Source organism: Perca fluviatilis, chromosome 8 (genome assembly GCF_010015445.1).
Source record: "Perca fluviatilis chromosome 8, GENO_Pfluv_1.0, whole genome shotgun sequence".
Classification (NCBI taxonomy): Eukaryota; Metazoa; Chordata; class Actinopteri; order Perciformes; family Percidae; genus Perca; species Perca fluviatilis.
This window is the reverse complement of record NC_053119.1, coordinates 21,646,190-21,668,493: the sequence shown is the minus strand read 5'-3', so window position 1 is coordinate 21,668,493 and position 22,304 is coordinate 21,646,190. Positions and strand designations below refer to the sequence as shown.

Genomic DNA, 22,304 nt, shown 5'->3' with positions numbered 1-22,304 from the left:
TCTGAAATATGAGGCCTGCTGCCGGGTCTCCCATGTGTTTCTATGTAGTTTGCTCAAACCAATCAGCGCGTAGCTCATTCTGAATATTCATTAGCATACCATATTTGGAAGAAAAGCTCTTGTTCCAAATAGAGCCATATTCACAGGGTAGTTAAGGGCCTAATAAAATAGCATTCGGGCAATTTTCAGCCCAACCAATGTTACATACCCCATTAGGAGACCTTAAGGAACAGTGTAAAATACCCTATATAATCATTCTATCACCCCTTTAAATATGGAGTGTTTAGGGAATGTATGTCCATGTGTTGGAGAGGTCAGATGTGCGTTTGTACTTATGGGTGCAACTCTGTACTACATTTTCAGCACTGAACTTGTTTGTTTGCAGTAAAGCCCTATTGATACTTGACTTTTGTGGCCAATATCCATGTCACTAATTGAAAGTTAAAAACATGGACGTGTACAAACTGCAGTTGATTTACATCTCTGTGACTCTCTGAAATTACCCGTTAGGGCGGGAAACATTACATGGTTATCATTCTTAGAGTTACATAGAGTTGGGTGACATCATGTATTTCACAGGAAATCTTCACTAAGCTTCCACCTGACTAGAGGTCTAATCACCTAGGGTAATTGAAAAAAGCTGTGTAGGTGGTAAATAAACGAAGTATGGGTAATGACTCTCTTGCCGAGAGTTGAATGAGAAGACTGGTACCGCTTTAGCAGATGAGTGGCATCAATCTTCTCATGTAACTCTCAGGGAGAAAGCAAATAAGTGTATTTCCCAAAAATGTAATTTAACCACTGCTTACAACAACTGTGACAAAGATATGTACTAAGCTAACCTTCACAGTCAAAAAAATAAACTTCTCAGTGGTCTCTGGTGTGAAAACTATATAATTGCAACACTATTTCTCTTTATATCTTTGGCATTTCTGTCTGCAACTTCTTGTTACTTATCGGTTTACTTTATGTTATTAGGTATGTACCACTATATATCAGCGATAAGATTAAATGAGCCGGTAATATTAGCCATACCAATGAATCTGTCAGCTTTAGTAAGCAGTAATATCAAGTACAATTCTTACCTCATACTCAAACTCCTCTGTCCTCTCTCCATCAGCCGGTACAGGGGAGAGGTAACCTGTCCCTTCATAGTAATCCTGGTCCATTGTATGAAGAGAATGACAGCTGTCGGGGGAGACGGGCAGAGGAAGAAAGAGAGGGAAAGGCAGACATGGAGGGAGGCAAAAAGAGGTGGTGAGAAATGGGGCGTAAGTTTCAAATGCTTTCAATACCTCTAAGTGACAGGATTCCCTTGCCTTTGTCTTTGCTGGAATCCGAAGAATAAAGGATTTGTCAAGGGCTTTCAGTACCATTGGAGTGTGTGTGATAATAATACAGCCCCTTGTTAATAACAGCATATCCACATAATTTGCTTCCTTCTCTTGACAGACAAAAAAACCCACATTGTACAGTGTAATTCTATTATGCTTCCCTCAGTCACTGAACAAAACAGGCCTAACAAGATGAGCAGCTCCAGTGCCACACAAGATAATAACGGTGGACAAAAACTTCAAAAAGACACTCTGTTGAACATGTTGAGTGATGTGTGTTCAGGGTCTGTCTGACTCTTAGATTACTCCATACTATAAAACTGTATTAACACAATTTTACCTTTACAAAAATAACCTGGTAAATGTCAGAATGCTTTATACTATGATGCCTCAATATTACACATATAACAACATTTGGCAGTAGGCTCAAAGAATACAATTACAAATTTACAATCTAGCCTAAAAAATAGGAGCAACAAACATTTGTTACATCTATTAAGTCTGCTGTATATTGGATTGTGCACCTGATCACAGATGAAAAGAAGAAAATGCAAGTTTTATGGGACACATTGATTACATTTTTGCTCAGCCTGGGGCTGTAAGTAGCCCGTGAGCACATGTTGCACTGTGTTGCCTAGTTTTTTTATTAGCCCATTTGCTTTAATCACCTTGTAAACCTTCCATGAGTCAAAATGGATACGCCAAGCAGCACCAATTGTGGCAAGAAGGCCCCGTAGGGGATTGTATGGTGATAATGTATGAGATATATATATGTAGCAATGATTATGATCAGGTCATGTTTATACCTAGTAACACTGACAATAACACACCATTTTTACGATGTTTTTAATAATGAGCATCCAGGCAAGCAATGATTGTCTAAGCAAATTTTAAATGACAAATGGTAACAGATACTCAAAGAATTCTAAATGTTTGATTGTTGGAATTAATTATCTACTAAAACAGATGCAAACCTTACATGCATGGTTCACCAAGACCATGCTGCCTTCCCACTTCTGTGGTATGAAGCTCCCGGCTTGCCATTGTCTCGTTGTTTCCTTCCCAAGAGGTGAAACCCAAAAACTTTTCTTGTTTACGGTTTACTCATCCTTTGAGATGAACAGAATATAAACTAAAATGCCAGAAGAGGAAATAATGAACCCTGTTCCTTTTGTTGTTTTCCAGGAAAACCTCTTGTTGATACTTTAAACTCTCAAGATTTTTTTGTGTGCATATTTTTATGCCTTCCTCCCACATGAACAATAAAACACATGTCTTTGAGGTATTGCACTACCCAGCATCCAGCTGAGATGTGATTAGACTTCTAGTGATTGTACCACACAAGTGTTGTTTTGAGCCACTTTGCATGTCCTTTCATCTCTTCTAAATGTATAGACATGTACACTCAACAAACATATTTAATCTTACAGCTGAGTTATGTTTCTGTGCATGATTTCTAAGCATAAAGGGGACATGTGAAAGACAGTACAGCATCAGGGAAAACAGATTCAACAGTCACACTGGATGTTAAAGTCACTTAGGTCTGTCATATATAAGTACATTTTTAGTGGACTTGAACTGCTTATGATACGTATTCTCAAATTTTCCACAGTTGCTGCTTAGTGATATATTTAAATGAATGCTTTATACTAAACTAAACATTGAAATGCCAAGCACACGTCACACATACATTATGTATTAATGGTTAATTAGGACTACTTAGCCCTGTCCTAATTTCTCTTTTTTTATTTAGTGTGTCCCATTGGTGAGAATAAAATGTGAAGGGCATTGAGAAGCTCATTCATCAAACAAATCTATATTTATCAGACTATGCAGCTGGTTAGACACTTCATTTATATTTAACATGCGTCTTGCATACTTGTAATGCTAATCCTGCAAACACTGATATTTCTGCTTCATAGCTCAATAACATTTCTCTCTACTTGGTTTCTGCCTTCTTAATTACCATGAGTCACTGCCAAAGTCAAAACAAGGACACGACAACAAACTCTTGTGGCACTGAACCAAAATCCTTTGTAATTATATCAAATTAAATACAAATATATTAAATGATAACAAATCACTGGCCTCCTTTAAACTATAATCCCCGCTTTGAATCACTAACAATCATGATTCACATCTATTTTGCCTAAGTATAGTGAGCATCGATGAAAAATGACTACATTTCCTATTGTACGTACCTGTCAGAGAGCAGAAATGGACAGACGTCAGGCACAGGAGGGGTCGAAGGCCGGAGCTTTGCCAGCGCCATGATGTGTTCAAAGGTGATGTCGGTCTGAGTGCACACATCCACCACATGGATTTCCTGAGGGGGGCCATGGGGGCGGCCGCTGGGGGTCCGCCTGATGACCTGCACCACGACGGGGTCCTTGGCAGCCCGAAAGGCCTCCACAGTCTCCTCATGGTTGGACTTGGACAACTCCTTCCCATTCACCTGAGGAGTACAGGGAAAAATTGTACTTGTGCATATTTTGTCTGTGATATAAAAAAAAAAAACCTGTGCTTTATTTATTGTGCCTTTTATGTTGACTGTTGCTATAGAAACATTTCATGGAAGCAGAGCCATGCACAGCTTGTTCAGCTAAATCTCGATATGCAGAGACCAAAGAATTTTCTGGCTAAGTGACATAAAAGCCAACAGGGAAGCCAAGACATAGCTAATATTACTTTCACTCTAGTTTTAGTTTTATTATGATGCAGGTCTGAGAAATGTATGTAAAACCAATACAATCACGTATATCTGTTAGTCCGTATTTGGTGCTCATTCAGTCTGCATACAACACTGAGCTTTACATAGGGTTGGGTACCTTTCGCATCTGAACCAATATCGGTACCTGAAATTCGGTTCCAGCACCTAACGGTACCTTTTTTCGGTACTTTCCCTCTGTAATTAAAAAAAAAAATATTTCAGTTGTAAAAATAATTCCAAACCTATTTATCCTATTTACTTAGAACATTATGTTATTTATTTAGAATATTTTACACTCTAAAGAAATTAAACAAAAATAAAAATAAACCCCCTCCCTCTCTCCTCCCAAACCCGTCCCTACAGCCTATTAAATTGAATAATTATTAATTTCTTACTCACTGTAACTTTTCTTCTTGTATTTGTATATTATTCTTTTTTTCTTCTTCTTTTTGTTTTATTTTCATCATGACTCTTTAATGTTTCATGTAAAGCACTTTGAATTGCCTTGTTGCTGAAAGGTGCTGTAGAAATAAAGTTGCCTTGCCTTACAACCTCAGCCTGTCAGTCAGTCACCAGGGCATAGAAACCACTGTTGTGCCTGCTTGTCTCAGAGGAACGTCAACAGCACTGTGACCATAGACATGATGTATAATGGACCAACAGATCCTGTTCTGGACGGAGACCAGTGAAGGATATTAGAAGCACTTTTCTGGTGAGCGCTGAGCGTTACTGTGCAGCCTCCAACTGAGAGAGACGACGTAAATGTGACGTGAGCAACCTGAAAGTCTGAAAGTTGGAAGTCTTCTGGTAGCTGTGCCAAGAGAAATCTCAATCATTCCAAACCTTGCAGAGACAGAGAGCGTAGGTATATGTAAGGAGATAACATGGGCACAGGCTAATTATTCCTAACTAAAATGCTAGTTAACATTAGTAATTAAACTTAAACAGCTAATGTAAGTTGAAACTGCCCGCAAGCTTCTCCTGTACTATACGGTAATTTTAAGGGGGAGGGGTACTGTAAGTGTTAAGTGCAATTTAAATGAAAACATAACTTAAACACTGCACTGCAGTTTTTAACACTGGTACACTGCTCTGTCTGTCCTTTTGTGATGAATGAAATTGCCTGTGTGTCCTTATGTGCCTCTTCTGCGCGATGGTGCCGCTGTGTTTTAATGTGTTGGGAAATGTCATTTTTCCCGCCGTGCGCTACATTAAAATGAATGCGACACACCTTAAAAAAAGCGTGGAGGTTGTCGATATGAATAGGTAAGATGCATGTAAATTGTTGTGCCCAACACTGTTGAAATTTACAGCTATATTTCGATTTCTTTGCGGGAACACCGCCTTCACCTGCCATTTTTATCGGCTCGCTTTCGGGTCTGAAATTATTTCCGCGAAGCTTGCGCAGAGATCAACTGCGCAACTGGGTTATAGGTTGCCACGTTGAGGTGAAAAACGTGTTGAAAATTGTATGTTGTGTGGATTGTGTGAATAGGATGCGTTCCATACAAGATCTGGCAACTGGTCAACATTAGACAAACATATTGGTCCGATTATTTATAAGGGAGTTTGGGCCATGCAAATTACGGGAGTTTCCCGGGAGAAATAACAAACCGGGAGGGGTCCGGGAGATAGGGCTAAAACACGGGAGAAACCCGGCAAAAACGGGAGTGTTTGCAGAGATGCACTACTGCCTGCTTTCAGAAATTGATCTCCTTCCACCTCCTCAGCCTCCCTTATTAGCATGTAGTCATATGTGACTTTTGAATGTTCCTGTTAATGTGTTGACTGTGAATGATGCTCATTTAATACTGTGTATCTAAACCTCTGCCAGGACAGTCTGTCTCAACCTTTACTGGAAAACTTAAGAATGAGATCCCAACAATACCACTTCCATAGTATCTGAACATGCAACATACTGTATAAAGGCAACATGCCCCCAGGGCCATTTTCCCATATACTACATACTACTATAAATGACAGCTCTACAGTTGTGTTCTGGGTGAATGCATTCAAATTGAAATTTACATATTTTTCTTTATGAATATAACATTGGAAATCATACACACAAAAGCACAGTGGCCTCTGTTCAGTCAGACCATCTTCAACCTCATCTTCACGAAATTAACTGGATTTTCTGGCAGATTGAAAACCATTTGCACTACAGCTGGCACATATAAAGAAAAGCATTGCTTCATTTAACACCAGTAATTTCTCTGGAAGAGAAACCATGGCTGTGGAATACCTTAGAGAGTGTGCTTTGGTATAAACGCTGAAACCAGAGATTATAATTTAGATAACCACAGAAAGAAAGATAAAAAGGTACAGCATAATTACATTTGCCTTTGTATTTAAATATGGGTTTGGAGTGGAGCATTTTGCACGCACAGCAAACTGAAATCACTTTAAATGTGTCAGATGTGGAAAAATACAGCAAAGCTGGGAAACTCAAAAGCAGCAGTGTTTCAGAACTTACATCATAAACTCTCTTTAAAATGCAGCACAGTGGTAGAAATAAAAACACATAGCCCTGTTACGTTCAGAATCTAAAAAAATGACCTAAATTCATGAGCAGCCGACAGTTTGTGTATGTGGTGCATCTAAATGAACAACAAGGATGCAGAAGTCGCCAGGGAACTCCCACAGAGAGAGCTTATATTTTCAACCCCAGATATTTCACCATTAATTCTTTACTTGTGCTTGTTCTATGACGCATCTCACTGCATTTGACACAGTACATTTGAGACATGACTCGACATGTTTTGAGCGGCACTAAAGTGATTGTGATTGATATAACCTGACAGCATAAAGGCTCAGTAAAGCCAGGCTTAGCATGGATTTTTTATTTTGTATAATAGATATGTCTGCCTACATGTTATATTTCTTAAATGAGTCCCCATCTAAAATATAAATGACCAGACGGTCAGTCGGTGTCTTCTTTGAGTAGATTTCCTTTGTAGATCAGTATGTGGTTATACAGTACACCATGTCTCTGGTTCCCAACAGTTTGGGCTTGAGACTAGGGCTACAATTCAGTTTTTTCTAAAGATTATTATTGATTCATCTGCTGATTATTAATTTGATGAATTGATTAAATACTTGGTCTATGGAAGGTAAAAAAAAAAAAAAAAAAAAACATTGTGAAAAAATGCCAACCACACCTCCATGACCAAGTCATCACCAAGACCAGAGTGTATCGGAACTGAGACAAGACCAAGACTTTAAGGGGCAGAGACCGAGTCAAAACCAAGACCAAGGCATGGCGAGACCGAGTCAAGACCAGACCAGTGCGAGTCCCAAACTGCATGACACAATAAAATGTGGAGAATGCTAACCATAGGCCCTCCTCAAATTGATCTGAAAGATCCACATTCCCATAAAAAACACCCACAGAAAAGAAATTAAGATTCTTCTTCATTCACAATTTGGCTGACATCCCCCTGACAGCCAGAGCTTCTTCTCCTGTCTCCCACATTCACTTTCTTGGGAGTGCGTGTTTAGGGGGCGGGGAGAGGGGGGTTAACAATAAAAAAAAAAAAAGTATATTATTTTTTGGGCTTTTTCCCTGTATTGGACAGTGGATAGATATGAAAGGGGGAGAGAGATGGGGAATGACACGCAGCAAAGGGCAGCAGGTCAGGACTCTCTTACTGAGTGAGCTAGAGGCCGCCCCAATGATAAAAGATTTTTAATTAGAAATGAGTCAAACTATTGGTTGCATTTGAGGCAGGACGTTTTACATCCAATCACAATAATGATGTTAACACATAAATCAGACAACGCACAGGCAATTTAGTGATATCTCTGCAGTCGTTTCAGTAGTTCATCAACTTGTTCGAATGAGACATAAGAATAATGGTAATGGTAACAATTCTGCTTTTAACCTGTAGGGGGACCGAAGAGGAAAAGTGCTTTGCTATTGATTTAAAGGGGTGATAGAATGCAAAACCGAGTTTACCTTGTCATAGTTGAATAACGACAGTTCGGTGGGTGAAATGGGCATACAGAGAACCTCAAAGTCCCATTGACACCTCTTTCCTATGCAAATCTCACAATTTGAAACTGCAGCTGAAAATGGGCGAATCCCAACGAAGCGAATAGTTGACGTCAACGCGGTGGCTGTACCTTATTGGCTCTGGTCTGTACCTTTGTCACTCCCCAAAATGTACATACAGACCACTGGTCTGAGACCAGCTGGTGTTCTGAATGTAGGTCACGCAGATCTCAGACAATAGTTTAGCTGCAAGCTTTGCACTTCCAGGGGAATTACAAAGAAGAAAGTTTGGACGTTTTTCAAGGATATTGAAAATTAACCACGGTCGTAAATGCAGTGTTCCAGGCTGTACAGGGAATGCTGACACTTTTCACATTTCATCGCGGGCTGCCGGTTGTGGTGCTCCAGGTAAGCGGTAGTTAGTGGTTCAGTTACTCCAGAAAAGATGACTGTGCGCTGGGTACAGAGCACCATGCTGCCGGTCGTGGAGCTCCGTCAGGTCAGCGGTAGATGGTGGTCTAGTTACCGGGTAACTGCGAGTGTGGCAGGCATGTTCCCTGATATTAATACATTAAGTTATTTCATTTATATTGCAATGTAAATACTATACTTAACCAGTAGCGGAGTGGCAATCGAGAGAGTCAGGACTTTTCCCGGTGGCCCGGTAGTGTTTCGAGGCCGCAAGGGCCGGTCTGATAATAGTTATACATTGCAAGTTCTTAGCAACACCATCCAGCGGTGGCAGCGGGCAATGGAGCGGGAGTTGTGGATCTAACGCAGCGGCGCAGAGGACTTGCAATGGGCGGTGTGCTCCTGCTGCTGTTCTGCTGCTGTGCTGCTCTCCATCTGTGTGGCTGTGGGCTTCACTCTCCGCTAAATGTCCCCGTGCTGAGACACTGAACTAGCTACAGTGCGAGTTGTGATTCCTTGTCTGGAAGTGGAGGTTTTTTTATGTCCCAAGCAGGGGTTAAATTGGGCCGGGGCTCTCCGGGGCTCAGCCCCGGCACATAAGCCTGCTCGTTTGTCCGGATGTGCCTGCTTGCAGTCTAAATATGTCACATAAAATTTGATGAAAGTGATGCTTTTGAAAACATGATATTTCTGACAATAAGTGAAATGGCATGTCTATTTTGTCTCGGCGGAGCTGAGATGAGAACAATTAGAATACTGCAACAACCCGCCCACAACTGCAGACAATTCAACTACATAACGCCAAAGTGTCTACGTCGGTAGGATTAACAGATAAAATGCCTTCTCCTAAAGCTAAAAACCCCGTTCGCAGCGGTGGAAGCCCGGTGCTCGGAAGCTCCAACGGCTGCTACAAGTTCATGTCGCTGACCAAGCCGTTGAACCGGTCCACGCTGTCGCATCTCCTCCAGCGGCAGGGCTCCGATCTGGCCACGGCTCGTCTCCGAGCATTGGAGAGCCCCACTCGGTGCAGTATGTGTGTGTGTGTGTGTGTGTGTGTGTGTGTGTGTGTGTGTGTGTGTGTGTGTGTGTGTGTGAGTGTGGTAGTAAAGAGAAAGAATGGGAGAAGGAAGTTTGTGTGAGGTGGACCTGGTCACCAGACCCAAATCTTCTCAGCTGTTGCTACTGTCATGCTGGCATACTTCATGTGGCACTCACACTAGAGGTGAGCTTCATTGTAAACCAACCAATCAGCACGCAGCTCATCTAAATATTCATGAGAATACCATATAAAGGAGAAAACCTCTTGTTTCATTTTAGGGCTATTTCACAGGGTTGCATTAGGGCGCATAGAACAGCACCCGGGCCATTTTCAGCCCAACCAATGTCACATACCCTATTCGGAGACCTTAAGGAACAGTGTGAAATACCCTATATAATCATTCTATCACCTCTTTAAGGTTAGCCTACTATAAAGGTGCTGGTTGACAAGTAGCTAATGTTAATGCTTGGTCTATAATGTTAGCTAATTCTTAGTGGGTAACATAAGATTACGACATCGTTCAACACACTCAGCGTTTCCTGCTAAAGATTTCCCACCGTGGTCAGAAAACACAGGGGAGACACTTTGTTACTCTCACTTCTCCCTCGCTCTATCACCCACTCCCCATACACACACACACACACACATGCCGGCTCGACGCACACACCAGCGCACAAGTATAAACATCAGGCCACTTACGTAGGCTACAGCGAAAGCTCTGCGTGGAGCCTGCGCACAACCATAAAACAAGACTAGTGCAGCTATATGGAGCAAGTGCAGCTTCACAGTTGAACAGCAAAAAAAATGTCCCGGTCGGGACTGGACAAGTGGGAGGCAGAGTGCAACGTGTCCAAAGCTGGCACATATGTTTCAGTGTCTTTATTATTTATCTTATTACATTGAAAATGTATTAAGAGATATTTTGTTGAAACTGGATTTTCTAACACCGAAGAGGTCATATTTAGAACATTATTTCATATTATTTATTTATTTTAAAAGAGAGCTATTATTTTATTACAGAAGTTATTTTTGCACCATTGAGGCATAATAAAGCATGTTCATTAACCTCTGAGAAGCCTGTCTGAATTTGTCTCAAGGCCGGGCCCAGCGTCCTCTTTTTTGGAAATCAAAATATGGTCACCCTAAGATAGACGACTAATCTAATGGTAATTTAGCCAGCTAGCACACCCCTGTCTGTCTGCCTGCCTTATTCTCCCGGTGCTGCAAGGCTTCAGTCGGGATGGGAGTTGACAACAGCCCCGGGGACACATCCACAGTCAGCCCCCAGCCAGCTAGCAGCCGGCCACTATCATTACAGCAATCCAAACCTGGTCAGCACTTAACTCCAGTGCTGAGGACGCTAACGGCAGTTTACTGATCCGTCGGGAAACAGACCCAGGCACCCGAGTCAGAACAGTGGCCATTCGTAACGTTACACCTCCGTTAGCGTTACCGGATTTTGTGTCGAAAATCTCCTCCCATGCCGAATTTCCGAAAAAATATATAGACGCCAAAAAATTATAAACTATCCAGTAAAAAGAAGACCAAACAGTAAACTGATGTTTATGTGTAAAATCACTGGAGAGCACCTATAATGTATTTGTTTAAATTAACAGACTTCCAGATAGCTAACATCATAACCTGCAGAAAACATGACAAAATATGTATAATTTAATAATGGTTATAAACAGTGTGCTACGATCATCCCTGGTGATTCACATATTCACACACTTCTCAATGGGTGTCTCAAGAGTGATGCCCTACAAAACAACTTATTGTTTCTCAACAGTTATATATAACACATATATAACTCCCTTAGCTCTTGTGCTCTGGCCTGCTCCCTTGCCTCCTGATGTGACCTTTGCTTGTAGTGATGGTGCATTAATTACCTGAGTGGGAGATAAAGTGGGTCAAACCACTCCTGTGGAACTGTAATTTGGAGGAAAAATAAAGATGCAGTCTCACAGCCTCCCTCATCCCTCCTTCCCTCACACTCCAAACCTGCTTTAATTCGGGGGGTTTTGGCCAGTCAGCAGGTTTTAAATACGGCAGCACATACATTAGAGTTAAGTACTATATTAAAGATACATGAAGCACTATAATAATTAGCTTATATAGTTCCTCTGACTGTGTATATCTCTCTCTCTCCGTCTTATTTTCCTGCTTGTGTCTCGCTCCGCAGGCTAATCCTGGAACAGGGAGCCTGGTGGAAACAAAGGAGTTGGAGCAGACAAATGAGGCAGCCTATGGCGTATGACAGTCCCGGAGAAAAATGATCAAATTTCCCAGTTCTCCCTCTGGTACAGCCTGTCTGGTCCAGGCTCCTCCTCCAAGCCTCAGCACTTGCTAGCCATACTCCATGACCATAATAAAACAAGAGGAAACACGTCAGGAAAAAGAGGAGGGATGTTGTTTTTTTTATTCTCTTCACTGGTTTTCATGAGGGCCAGATGGAACAATTAATCCCCAATCAACACAAGAATATTAAGTAGCCTTAACTTCTGCATGAGGGACTTTGCCATCCTTGTGGTGTCCCCTTGGCTGAGGTCTATCCAGCTAAACACACTGCCTCAGTTAGTTGTTTGGATCTGCAGTCCTAGCTGACAGATGGGAAGGGTTTTTATAAGCCTGGCTGCAGCTTCCTAGATATACTCAGATATTCACACACTGAAGCACAGTCCTTGAGAGGTCTTGGGACAGCTCTGCAAAGTGCATCATCAACTAGCATGCCCAAAGACGCTGAAGGTGATGAAGTGGAATTTTAAATGGGAATAATTTTTGCAATTGGATTTATTCCCAAGTAGCCTTAATCTTGTCAAACTTAAACATTAATTCTTCCCACATTCACTGCCTTACGCTCAGAACACTGGAGCCTCTTAAAGTTTCATCAGACATATTTTGATGTAGTTACACTAGCATAAACTATCCTCTTCAAGTGTGCATGCAAAGTATGCAAATAGATATTCATTCATAAACACACGCTGGTAAACAAAATCTGTTTGCAACAAATTATTTAGCAGCTGTTGTATTTATCAAGTCTAATGTAGCTCTGCAGCCCAAACAGCTCCATATGTACATGAATTACCTTATTGATCTGAAACAAAACAATGGTTATAACTCACAAGAGATCATTTTCTGGATAACTGGGCCAGGAGATGATCATCAGGTAAAAGTGAATATGGAAAGAACTGGGCGTTGGGATGGAGTAGCTGGACCAAGACACATCTGCTGGCTGTTTGCACATGGATATGCAGCAGCTGTAGCCAGAAGGGAAATGTGTTCATTCAAAGCTCCAGAGACGACCACCAGCCTTCCCACAACAAATGCAGTAAACCAGCTTAGTGGAGTGCAACGAAGGGATGAAACCTCTTTTCTTTTCCTTCATTTTCTCTGTGGCAGAGTCCCATATTGACAAAGACATGTGAAGATTGTGTACGAGTGCCTCCGCTTCAGTAAATATCACACGTCACTTTAAGCTGTTCTGAGCTGTTACGTGCAAACAAACAGACCTTCTTGAAAACTTCACCAAAAGTCACTGTTTTTACAGCTAAGCGTATAGTAGCCTACAGCAGAGCACAATCCTGAAGGTTCTCTCATCTGTGTCCCATCTTATCGTGCATCCTCCAGGTATGAGGGCAAGCAAGAAAGAAGAAACACGTAGCAGCTTAGCTCGACTCCTCGGGCGTCTCTTTTGTCAGTGCTTTTGTCTCATCGACTGCTGCCTACCATCAATATCTCTAAAGGCCGAGGGCAGAATGTAGTGACAGTTGTAGTAAAGTGGGGCCAGTTTATCTGTTAAGATGTCAACTTCAGCCACATATGATGCTTCTTCTGCTGAGGGACCATTTCTATGGCAGGAGGCACAGACACTGCCAGCAGCTGGCAGGGGATTACTGATAGAAGTGATTGATGTACTTCTTCTGCAAGGAGAAAAGGCAGCCCCAGGCAGTAGACTCTAATAGTCCATTAGCTTTTTTATGCCTTCAAATTAACTGCATACATTGCTTTATGGCTTGCATGTAGCACTTTGAATCGTAATGAAATGTTTTTGTTTTTAATTTTATAGAGTTTATGCTGTGCACAAGGAGAAAGTGGCTGTCTTCACTGGTATCCTAGTTGAACTGGAAATGCGCTGAATTGAATGAAGGTCATTCTTTCTACTTCAGCTACACAGACAAGTAAACAAGGCTTCAGCATCAGTAGAAATAGCATCATAGGCTATTTAACCAGTGTGTGCAACCTTGGATGTTTTGCTTAACATCTGTACATGCAGTGAGCCTCCGTTACACACAGTCTATATCTCCTGTGTGCCGTCACCTGCTGGTTTGAGTGGCAGCCTGTAGGGTGTTAAGCGTATGCAGGCAGATGGAGAAAGTGTAACATGTAGGTCATGAAGCCTCGGGAGTGTAGCGCTTACAGCCATCGATTACACGCTTGTTCTATCTCATCACTTGGGGGAAAAAAGCAACATAACCGGTCAGCAGTAAGGTCCAGTCAACTGTGTGGATCCATCAGATAAAAGAGTAAGAGGAGTGTAGCCCAGTGTGGAGTCAGTTCCTCAAATGAGTGGACAGAACACTAGGCTTATATGCATCTTCAGAGTGACAGCACACACGCACTTGGCTAATTATGACGCTACATTTTTTACAGGCAATCTGATACACATGAAGACAATCAGGAAAAACACAAAAGACATCTCGGAGCCATCTCACCTCCTCCTCACTGTACGACTATCACCCCCCCAGTTACATCTTAACTGGCATGGGAAAAGTAGAAATAAAACATAAAAATATAAGGAATTATGCTTAAATGTAATTTTTCCCATTACAGGAGACTAAGGAGTGTTGACAGTCATAGGCGGATTATAAAATAATGGGCCCCTTGGCACGGACGTGCAAAAGACCCCCACAACAGGGCAGGTACACTGACTTGCAGCCAACAGCACAATAACTAAATTCACCTGTACCTCAACAGGATTTACAGCACACATACCTAAACACACAGTTAACGGAAACAGCCTATTAACTAAGACATACATTTGCTCGCATCTCAACAGGATTTACAGCACTGTAGTTGGGGTGGATAACAACATTATGGGGTCTTCATGAATTTCATGAACCACAACTTTGAGATGTAGTTTGACATGTTTGGACGTGCTCTGATTTGCTTTCTTGCTGAGTTGGCTGATCAATGCCACTCTCATATCTGTGGGAAAGGTTTGAGGCTGTCTAGGTCCCTTAGACAGAGCTTCTAATGTTGTTGTTTTGCACTTGCTTTTTGGATTTCTCCCCCACAAAGTTGAAGGGACAATTTTGCATAGAGTTCTCAGCCTCTCTAAAGTCCTATAGATAAACTGAGGGGAGAAACACTAAAAATGTATGTGTGTGTGTGATGGTTTCTTTCTTGTGACATCTTCAAAGTGAATGAATAGTTTAGGCTATTCCTTCAGTTTTTCAGTAGGACTTGTGGGGCTTTGTTATTGTATATGACTACGCCCTTTGACTATGTGACAATAAATGCAAAGTTAATAACAGCAACTTCACGCAGAGGCTCTGGCTTAGGGGCCCCCTGAGCCCTTGTTCCTGGTAGGCCTGTTCGGTAATCAACCTGGTGACAGTGCCAGAGGAGGTGGAGGTACATGGGGGTAGCATGGACACTGGCAATGTGCTCTGGAGATCGAAGAGGGAACACTTACTGGTCAACCACTACAACTGAGTGCTGATGGAATTATGATAGAACTCGTAAAATGTGGAAAGGTCAACCAACTGTGGATAAGACATGACGACATTGTGTGGATAAGCCTACTCACAAAGCTTGGGCAAATGGAGGTAATGAGAAGTTGGTACGGGGGTTTTATAACCCTGTATCCAGTGTTTATGCTAAGCTAATCGGCTGCTGGCTGTAGCTTCATAATTAGCGTACAAGAGAGTGGGATCCATATTCTCATCCTTGGCAAGAAAGAAAATGAGCATATTTCCCAAAATGTGGAACTTTTTCTTATGACAGGTTTCTAACTAAGTAACTGCAGCTTACAAAAATTTCCATTTCTGATTGGATGTTTCATACCAAAATGCTCCTTGGAAGTTTTTGGAGGAGGATGTTATGCCTTTATTAGAGATAACAGTAAAAAGATGACCGCAAATAAGGGGCCAGAGCACCCCTTGAAAGTCATAGATGACCTCTCTCCTCATGCGTTTAAGTCACCAGGCCTGCAGCATTGGCTTTTTTATCAAAGAACTAGATATTTTCGAATGCAGTGGCTCATCTTTAAAAAATTATAATGTATGCCAACAAAAGCCTCAGAAATGCTCCAACGGTCATGGCTTATGCAGAAAATTAACTGGATTTATACTACCGGGACCCTGAATGGCAAAAATAAGTCATCTCACTTAGTTACTGTATTGTTTGTTGATTTCCCAACTGAATGTATGCAACAATAGAGAGAATGGTGAGACCACTGCTGACTGATTGCTGCAGTCTGCCTCTTCTGCGGCTCCAAGCACCTGAACAGCAGCCGCTACACTACTACGCTACACTGCAGCTCAACGCCGATGTATTACAATTCTGTCTTTCAACCTGTGAAACTTATTTTGAATTTTCAAACATAATAAACTATATAGTTATATATAAGTGAGAACAGAAAACATTCAATAGAGAGGTGGAATTAAATAATCCCTCATGGAATTCCAAATGCTGGAAGGCTGAGTTTTGATGAGCACGACTGCTACCTCATCCTCTCAGTGAGAAAATGGCTTGGGTTCCTCTTTACACCCAAATGTCTAATTTCAATAATAAGTGTCAGAATAAAATACGGGCTAAGGTCTGCTACAGTACAGGCCTTATGACTGCATAAATCACTCCCAGACAGTCAACCCTACCATCTAAGCAACTCAAGCAATGCTCCAATGACATGAGAGCATGAGTGAGAGAGAGAGAGAGAGAGAGATAGAGAGAGAGAGAGAGAGAGAGAGAGATTACCACTGGGGAAATCTGGCAACTCAAGCAATGCTCCAATGATATGAGAGAGAGAGAGAGAGAAAGAAAGAGAGAGAGAGAGAAAGAGAGAGAGAGAGACAATACCACTGGGGAAATCTCATAATCCCCTCAACATCTCTACATGAACTAATGTGCAGGCCTACTTTAACCCCTCCAACCACACTAAACACACTCCACAAGGCCCCTGGGTTATTCACATTAAAGGCTCTACACTCTGCTGCTGAGGTTGTATGCCCGCAGAACATTTGATAAATTCTGCCAATTTTGTTCTCTGAGCACCAATCTTGTGTAGAGCACTCCCTTTACTGCGCAACTCGTTCAAAGTGTATCAGCTCATTCAACTCGCTCTAGTATTCATGGTCCGCCTTTTTACATCCGTTTATTATCCAATCTTGTGCCGTAATCATTCAGCGCAAAGGACAACTGTTATAAAAGGACAAAGGGAGAAGAGATCTTAGCATGAACTCTACCAATACTCAATATCAAAAGTGTTGAGTAGCAGAGTAAGTGAAGAAAGCCCTAAACTCGCAAATGCAGTGTCATCATCTACTATTGCTTCCATTTCCTCCACTTTCCCTTTTAAACCTGGCCTTGTCTACTGTGTTGTGGGCAGTGACACATTACTTAATAATGTAATGCGATTACTTTTCTTGGTTACAAGTAGTGTAAGGGATTACAACTTTAAATTCAGTAATCACATTACAGTTACTAATCCCAGTAACGCTCCTTTACTTTGACAATTCAAGGATTGACTTGTTCGCAGTCGTACCAGGCACAGACTCGCAAGCATAATGCAGTGCTCACAATGCTGCACATGAAATATTGTTGGGTAAACATTTCATCAGATTTCTTTTTGTACTTGGCCCTTTTTGTCAGAAGCACTGTGTAATAATATCCTCATCATCATCCTGTTCTGCTTAGGATCACTTTCCCATGAAATTAGATCAATACGGCATTTATTCTTCATCACTAACAGATTACGACAGAATGTGAGATAATTGTACTATCCTACTTTGGCTGGATTAGGAAATTCTGCGGTGGAATCTAAATATGATTTGGGACTGGTGAGAGAAACTGAGTGCAAAGTTAATCAGCTTGTTCAAGGTTAATGGTACATGCAGGGTATATTTGTTAAGGATATTTAGAGATGTGCAGTTAATCTCTGTGCTTAACTTTTAAGATCTTGCCATCTTGGAGTGAGTTTTAATGTAAAATGGAAGGAGAAAATCGAATTAGAGTAAAAGCGGCACTTGGGTGGATGAATAACTAATGGATGAACAGCCTCCTCCTTGGTGATAACTGGTAATTGGTTTGGGGGGTTGGAAAGGAGCGGGAGATGGGGGGTAGTCGGATGATGCTATGTGCTGTGCAGATCAGCAAAATGGCCTGGCTGGCGTGAAAAGATGTTGTAAGGAGTAATGGTGCCATCCATATGCTGACTGAAGAAAATCAAGTGGGTACTGTCATGGAACACTTCTAAATGTGCTGAGAGTAAGGCAGAAAGGAGGTACGGCAAATAGCAGGTATATTTACAGCACTAAAAAGGCACAAAATACACACCAAACATACAAAAGTGCCACCACTGCTCTTTCCTCAAATTAACTACTTGTCATGGGCGTCAGTTTGGTTTGAAATGTGCTGGGGACAGTGACATCATCATTTTTTTTCTCTCTTTCGCACAGGTCATGTTTTGAAAGATGCTGTCCTGTAGCTTACTGATGTAAATAAAAATGTATACAAAATGTGATGATGTCTGACACGTTTTATGAAGAAGAAAGCCTTAAGTTTTCAAAAAGCATTAGACATATGACCCACTAGCCTATGTTCTGCTTCATGTATCCATGTACCATGTTGACAATGTGACATGACGTCACATCAGACTCAGAGAGAGAAGCTGCATAAGGAAAATAGGCCTGGCCTACCATAGGCTACGTGTTGAAGTTCAGCGGGAAAATGGGTGGCTATGCCTTTTGCTAATATTTTGATTTAATTCCCAGTACAATTGGCCATATCTACAAACAACACAACTTCTGCAAGTTCTGCACTATAAATTTCGCCAAGATTGAAAAAGCAAAAGTATGTGTCGCACAGATGAACGCTATAATCACACCATGAACTGACTGCTCTCAATTCACAACAATATGCATCCATCCAATCTACATCAGGCATTCTGACTAAAACTTGAAAGCATGCAATCCCCATCATCATCCTCACAACTATTCCCGAATTCAGCAATAGACTCAAGCAATAATTAAACAAGATACTGACTAATCCACGATCATCTCCACTATAGTGTTGTGAACAGAGAAGCGTGTAGCCAGCGCAGCAGCAGAACAGCTGTGTCTGAGCTTGCCCTGTGGGGAAAGAGATTTTTGTGGATTTGTTGGCATCTGTCGCTCAAGAATTATGTGTTATGAACTTTATTTCTTTTTTTTTTAATAAATTGAGCTCGAGGTTTTCAAAAAAAGTGGTGGGTACAAAATGACTCATGACGAAATCTGATAGGTACGAGTCCCCACCGTCCCCACCGAAATCGACGCCTATGCTACTTGTCTGTATCCCGTTTCTGTTGTCTTCTTGTGTACAATACTTTTATACTGACAGAAGAAGACCTACCCAAATGTTAAAGTAAATTTTTTTTTTTCAATACAACTTGGGTTTTAGTTTTGACCATCATCTATATCAGCAAAGATAACATTGTACTCAAAGTAATTGCTAAAATCTGGGAATGCAGTGACAACAAAGTTTATGGGGCAGGAAACACAACCACGTAGATCAGACAGGTTGTAAACAATGCATTTTGGGAAATAGTCTTTTTTTGCTTTCTTGCTGAGAGTTCAATTAAAAGATTGACACCACTCAACAGTCTCTCACTGCACCCGACCAAGAAATATTTACACTTCAACTTTTGTACAGATGAGTTGTAACGTGTTAATAACTTCTACTACAGAAGCTGGTAGGCAGATTTTTCTTACATTGGTACAGAGCCAGGCTAGCTAAGCTAACCAACTGCTGGCAGTACCTTCACATTTAGCATACAGATATGAGAGTGGCATCAATCTTGTCGTCTAACTCTCAGGAAGAAAGCGAATAGGCCTAAGTGTAATTCCCAAAATGTCTACTGTAACGACACTTGGACCATTTTATTTTAATTTACAGGAAATAGAAGGGGGTAGCAGCTTAATTCACAGGAAACTGTATAAATAAAACTAAGGTAAGTATGGTACAGTAGGACCAGGAAGTTGATCTGTTAACTGTAATGGATGTTTATAATAGACAGTTGGGGTAGTAATCGCACTGTTCCTCTTGATTGTTGCCGCATTCCCATATCTCAGCAATCAACTTGGAGACTACAAGGTTCTTATTACAGAGACAAAGAATGGCAAAAGCTAGAAAAATTAAAAGTTGGAATGAGCCAGATTTATCCTTTATTATCTGCTATTTCCCATGAAGAGTGCAGATGAGATGACACAGGTAGCAGATGGCACTAGCAATGCCTTCCAATGCCAGGGCCAGTCTTATTCACGGTGGCCTGGGGAGACTTTAAAAGCAGTAAATTGTTTCCTGTAATATGCTCATCCTAGCAGCAGAGGCAATTAACACTGGATAAACATTATTTACATAATGCCAGACACACTCGTGATCACAACAAAGGCGTCTCTTCTGACCCCTCTCTTATTGGCTCTTTGTCTCTGGTTTGGAAATGAAAGTAGAGGTCAGACAGTGGCACGTGGAGCTTTGACAGTGCAAAAAATAAACTGGGAGGGTTTGGAAGGTCAGTCAGGACCCCCACAGCTGGCCACTGATCTGCATGTTAGCCATTAACTGGGAGTCAGTTCAAGTGGGGTGTCAAGAAAAAAGGAAAAGAATAAATGAATGAATGAATGAAACAGGAAGGGTCAGAAGATGGAGGAAAGAACAAAGCTAAACTACAAGCTGTTTCCAATTCTAGGCTTTCTGCTGAATAAAAAAGATGTCACTCCACAAAAAAATTCATTTTTGCACATAATGTATGTGATTGCAGGTGTATTGTCGCTGAGGCTGCTGTTTTTAACACTTTCCCCAATGGCAAATAGAGTAATTAGTGTCCCATCACAAATGTCAACCACAACAAAGGAAGTGACAAGAGAGCAGACCAGTAAAATCAAGAGTGCCTCGTGGACTGACAGCGAGCTGGTTTGGTCAATGCTGCCGATGTCAAAGAGAACAAAAGGAGAGGATTACTGATGATAGCCTGAGGCTGCGAGAGCTGAACTCTCATTCAAGCTTTCTTTGCACCAAATACATCCTCAAATCTCAATTCAAACACTAGAAATGTTTCAGAGAAAGCAAAGCTGGGGGTGGATGTCTGGCAAGTAAATGGCTGGTGTGTTTTCATGAAAATCTCAGGTTTATGGAGTCGCAGGATTATAAGGCCTCTATGGTGCCCAATGAGTAAATACAAGGTTATTGACTTCAGAGCACTCAGCAAAGCTCAACACCACAGGGATCACGCTAACATACTGCAAATACTGCTAACTCTTTGATTTTACAAAGAGCAGTTTAAGAAGTCCTAGCGCGTAATTATGTTCACCTAACAACCAACAATCTACACTCCAGCAGGGAAAATCATTAAATGTAGTTCTTAGACTTCTCTGTGTGAGGGAGAGGACATAGAGCAAATAGATCAGAAGACACATCCAAAAGTGATCCCATTTCAGCCGAAGGACACACAGCAGTAAATAAGATCAAAACTTCCAATGAAAAGCAGAGCTGTTCAATTAGGACGGCATTGAAAATGAGACAGTGATGAAGTTGCTGATGATAATCTTATACTTGTAAAGAGCAGTGCCACAAAGCATGATTAAAAGGAAGGACATTATCTTAGAAGAGTGATCACAAGTGTAATCAATCTACATCAAGGCTCCCCACTGTGTTGTTCACGGCACAGGGAAAGTGCCAGCGAGAGGTTAGGAGGAGTCAATGTCTGTGGTTTTCTCTCAACCCACTCGAGTCTTACTCCTTGTCAGGTCGCGGAGTCAATAAACAAAGGGAAGTGAAGGAAATTGGATGCAATTCAGTACTTCCCACTGTGTCCTGATTACACAGTCTGAACAGAGGAGGCAGAAATGATGCTCAGAAGAGCTACTGTATGCTTGATCAAAAATACTGTACCTGTTTACGTCAGACTAGAGACACAAGGAAGGACATGGAACCCTAATCACTCACATTGGCCTTTTGCTCAAAGAGGGCGAAATATATACCACGTTCAGGTCACAACCCATTGACCATATAATTACATTCAAATCGGCCTCCCAGTGGCAAAAACAAGTGCATTAGAACGAGACGCCTTTTATCGATCACTTGCAGACAAAACAAATAACATCTAAAATTGGCAATATTTTGACCGATTATTAAGCTTCCTCTAACAAAATATGAACTTGATATTACATAGAAGAAAATTCTAGTTCTGCAACTCAATATGAGTCTGATGGAACCCCTTCTGGCACATGTTTATGTGTATAGTCTACCGCAGGTGCAGACCTAAAATATAAATATTACTATTAAACTTTTTAAATGGTAATATTAAGTATTACTGTCAATATTGATATTACAATAATAAAGCATCCTAAGTATTTGTTCTTGTCTGGCTTCCTCACACAAGCAGCATTCTGCTCCAAAATAACATCACATCGAGAAGTGTTTTTTTTCTTCTTCTTAAAAATTGTAAAAACGATTTGGCCCCAGGCCAGACTTGGGCCAACATTTTCAATCCAAAAGGTTTTGACTCCCTTTAGCAAACTGTATTTAAAAAAAGGAAAGCTTACTTCCAAGTGAGAA

The 22,304-nt window shown here is 41.3% G+C and overlaps 1 protein-coding gene across 2 annotated transcripts in view; it reads right to left on the bottom strand.

The window, feature by feature from the left end:
- Positions 1-22,304, bottom strand: part of LOC120563348 (PDZ domain-containing RING finger protein 4-like) — an 84,481-nt gene that overhangs the window by 16,060 nt on the left and 46,117 nt on the right. For both annotated transcript variants that reach the window (XM_039807469.1, XM_039807468.1), the window contains exons 2-3: positions 3,536-3,789; positions 1,086-1,188 (exon numbers count right to left, since the gene is read on the bottom strand). In XM_039807469.1, the coding sequence (XP_039663403.1) occupies positions 1,086-1,188; positions 3,536-3,789 (357 nt within the window). The remainder of the gene's footprint in view (positions 1-1,085; positions 1,189-3,535; positions 3,790-22,304) is intronic.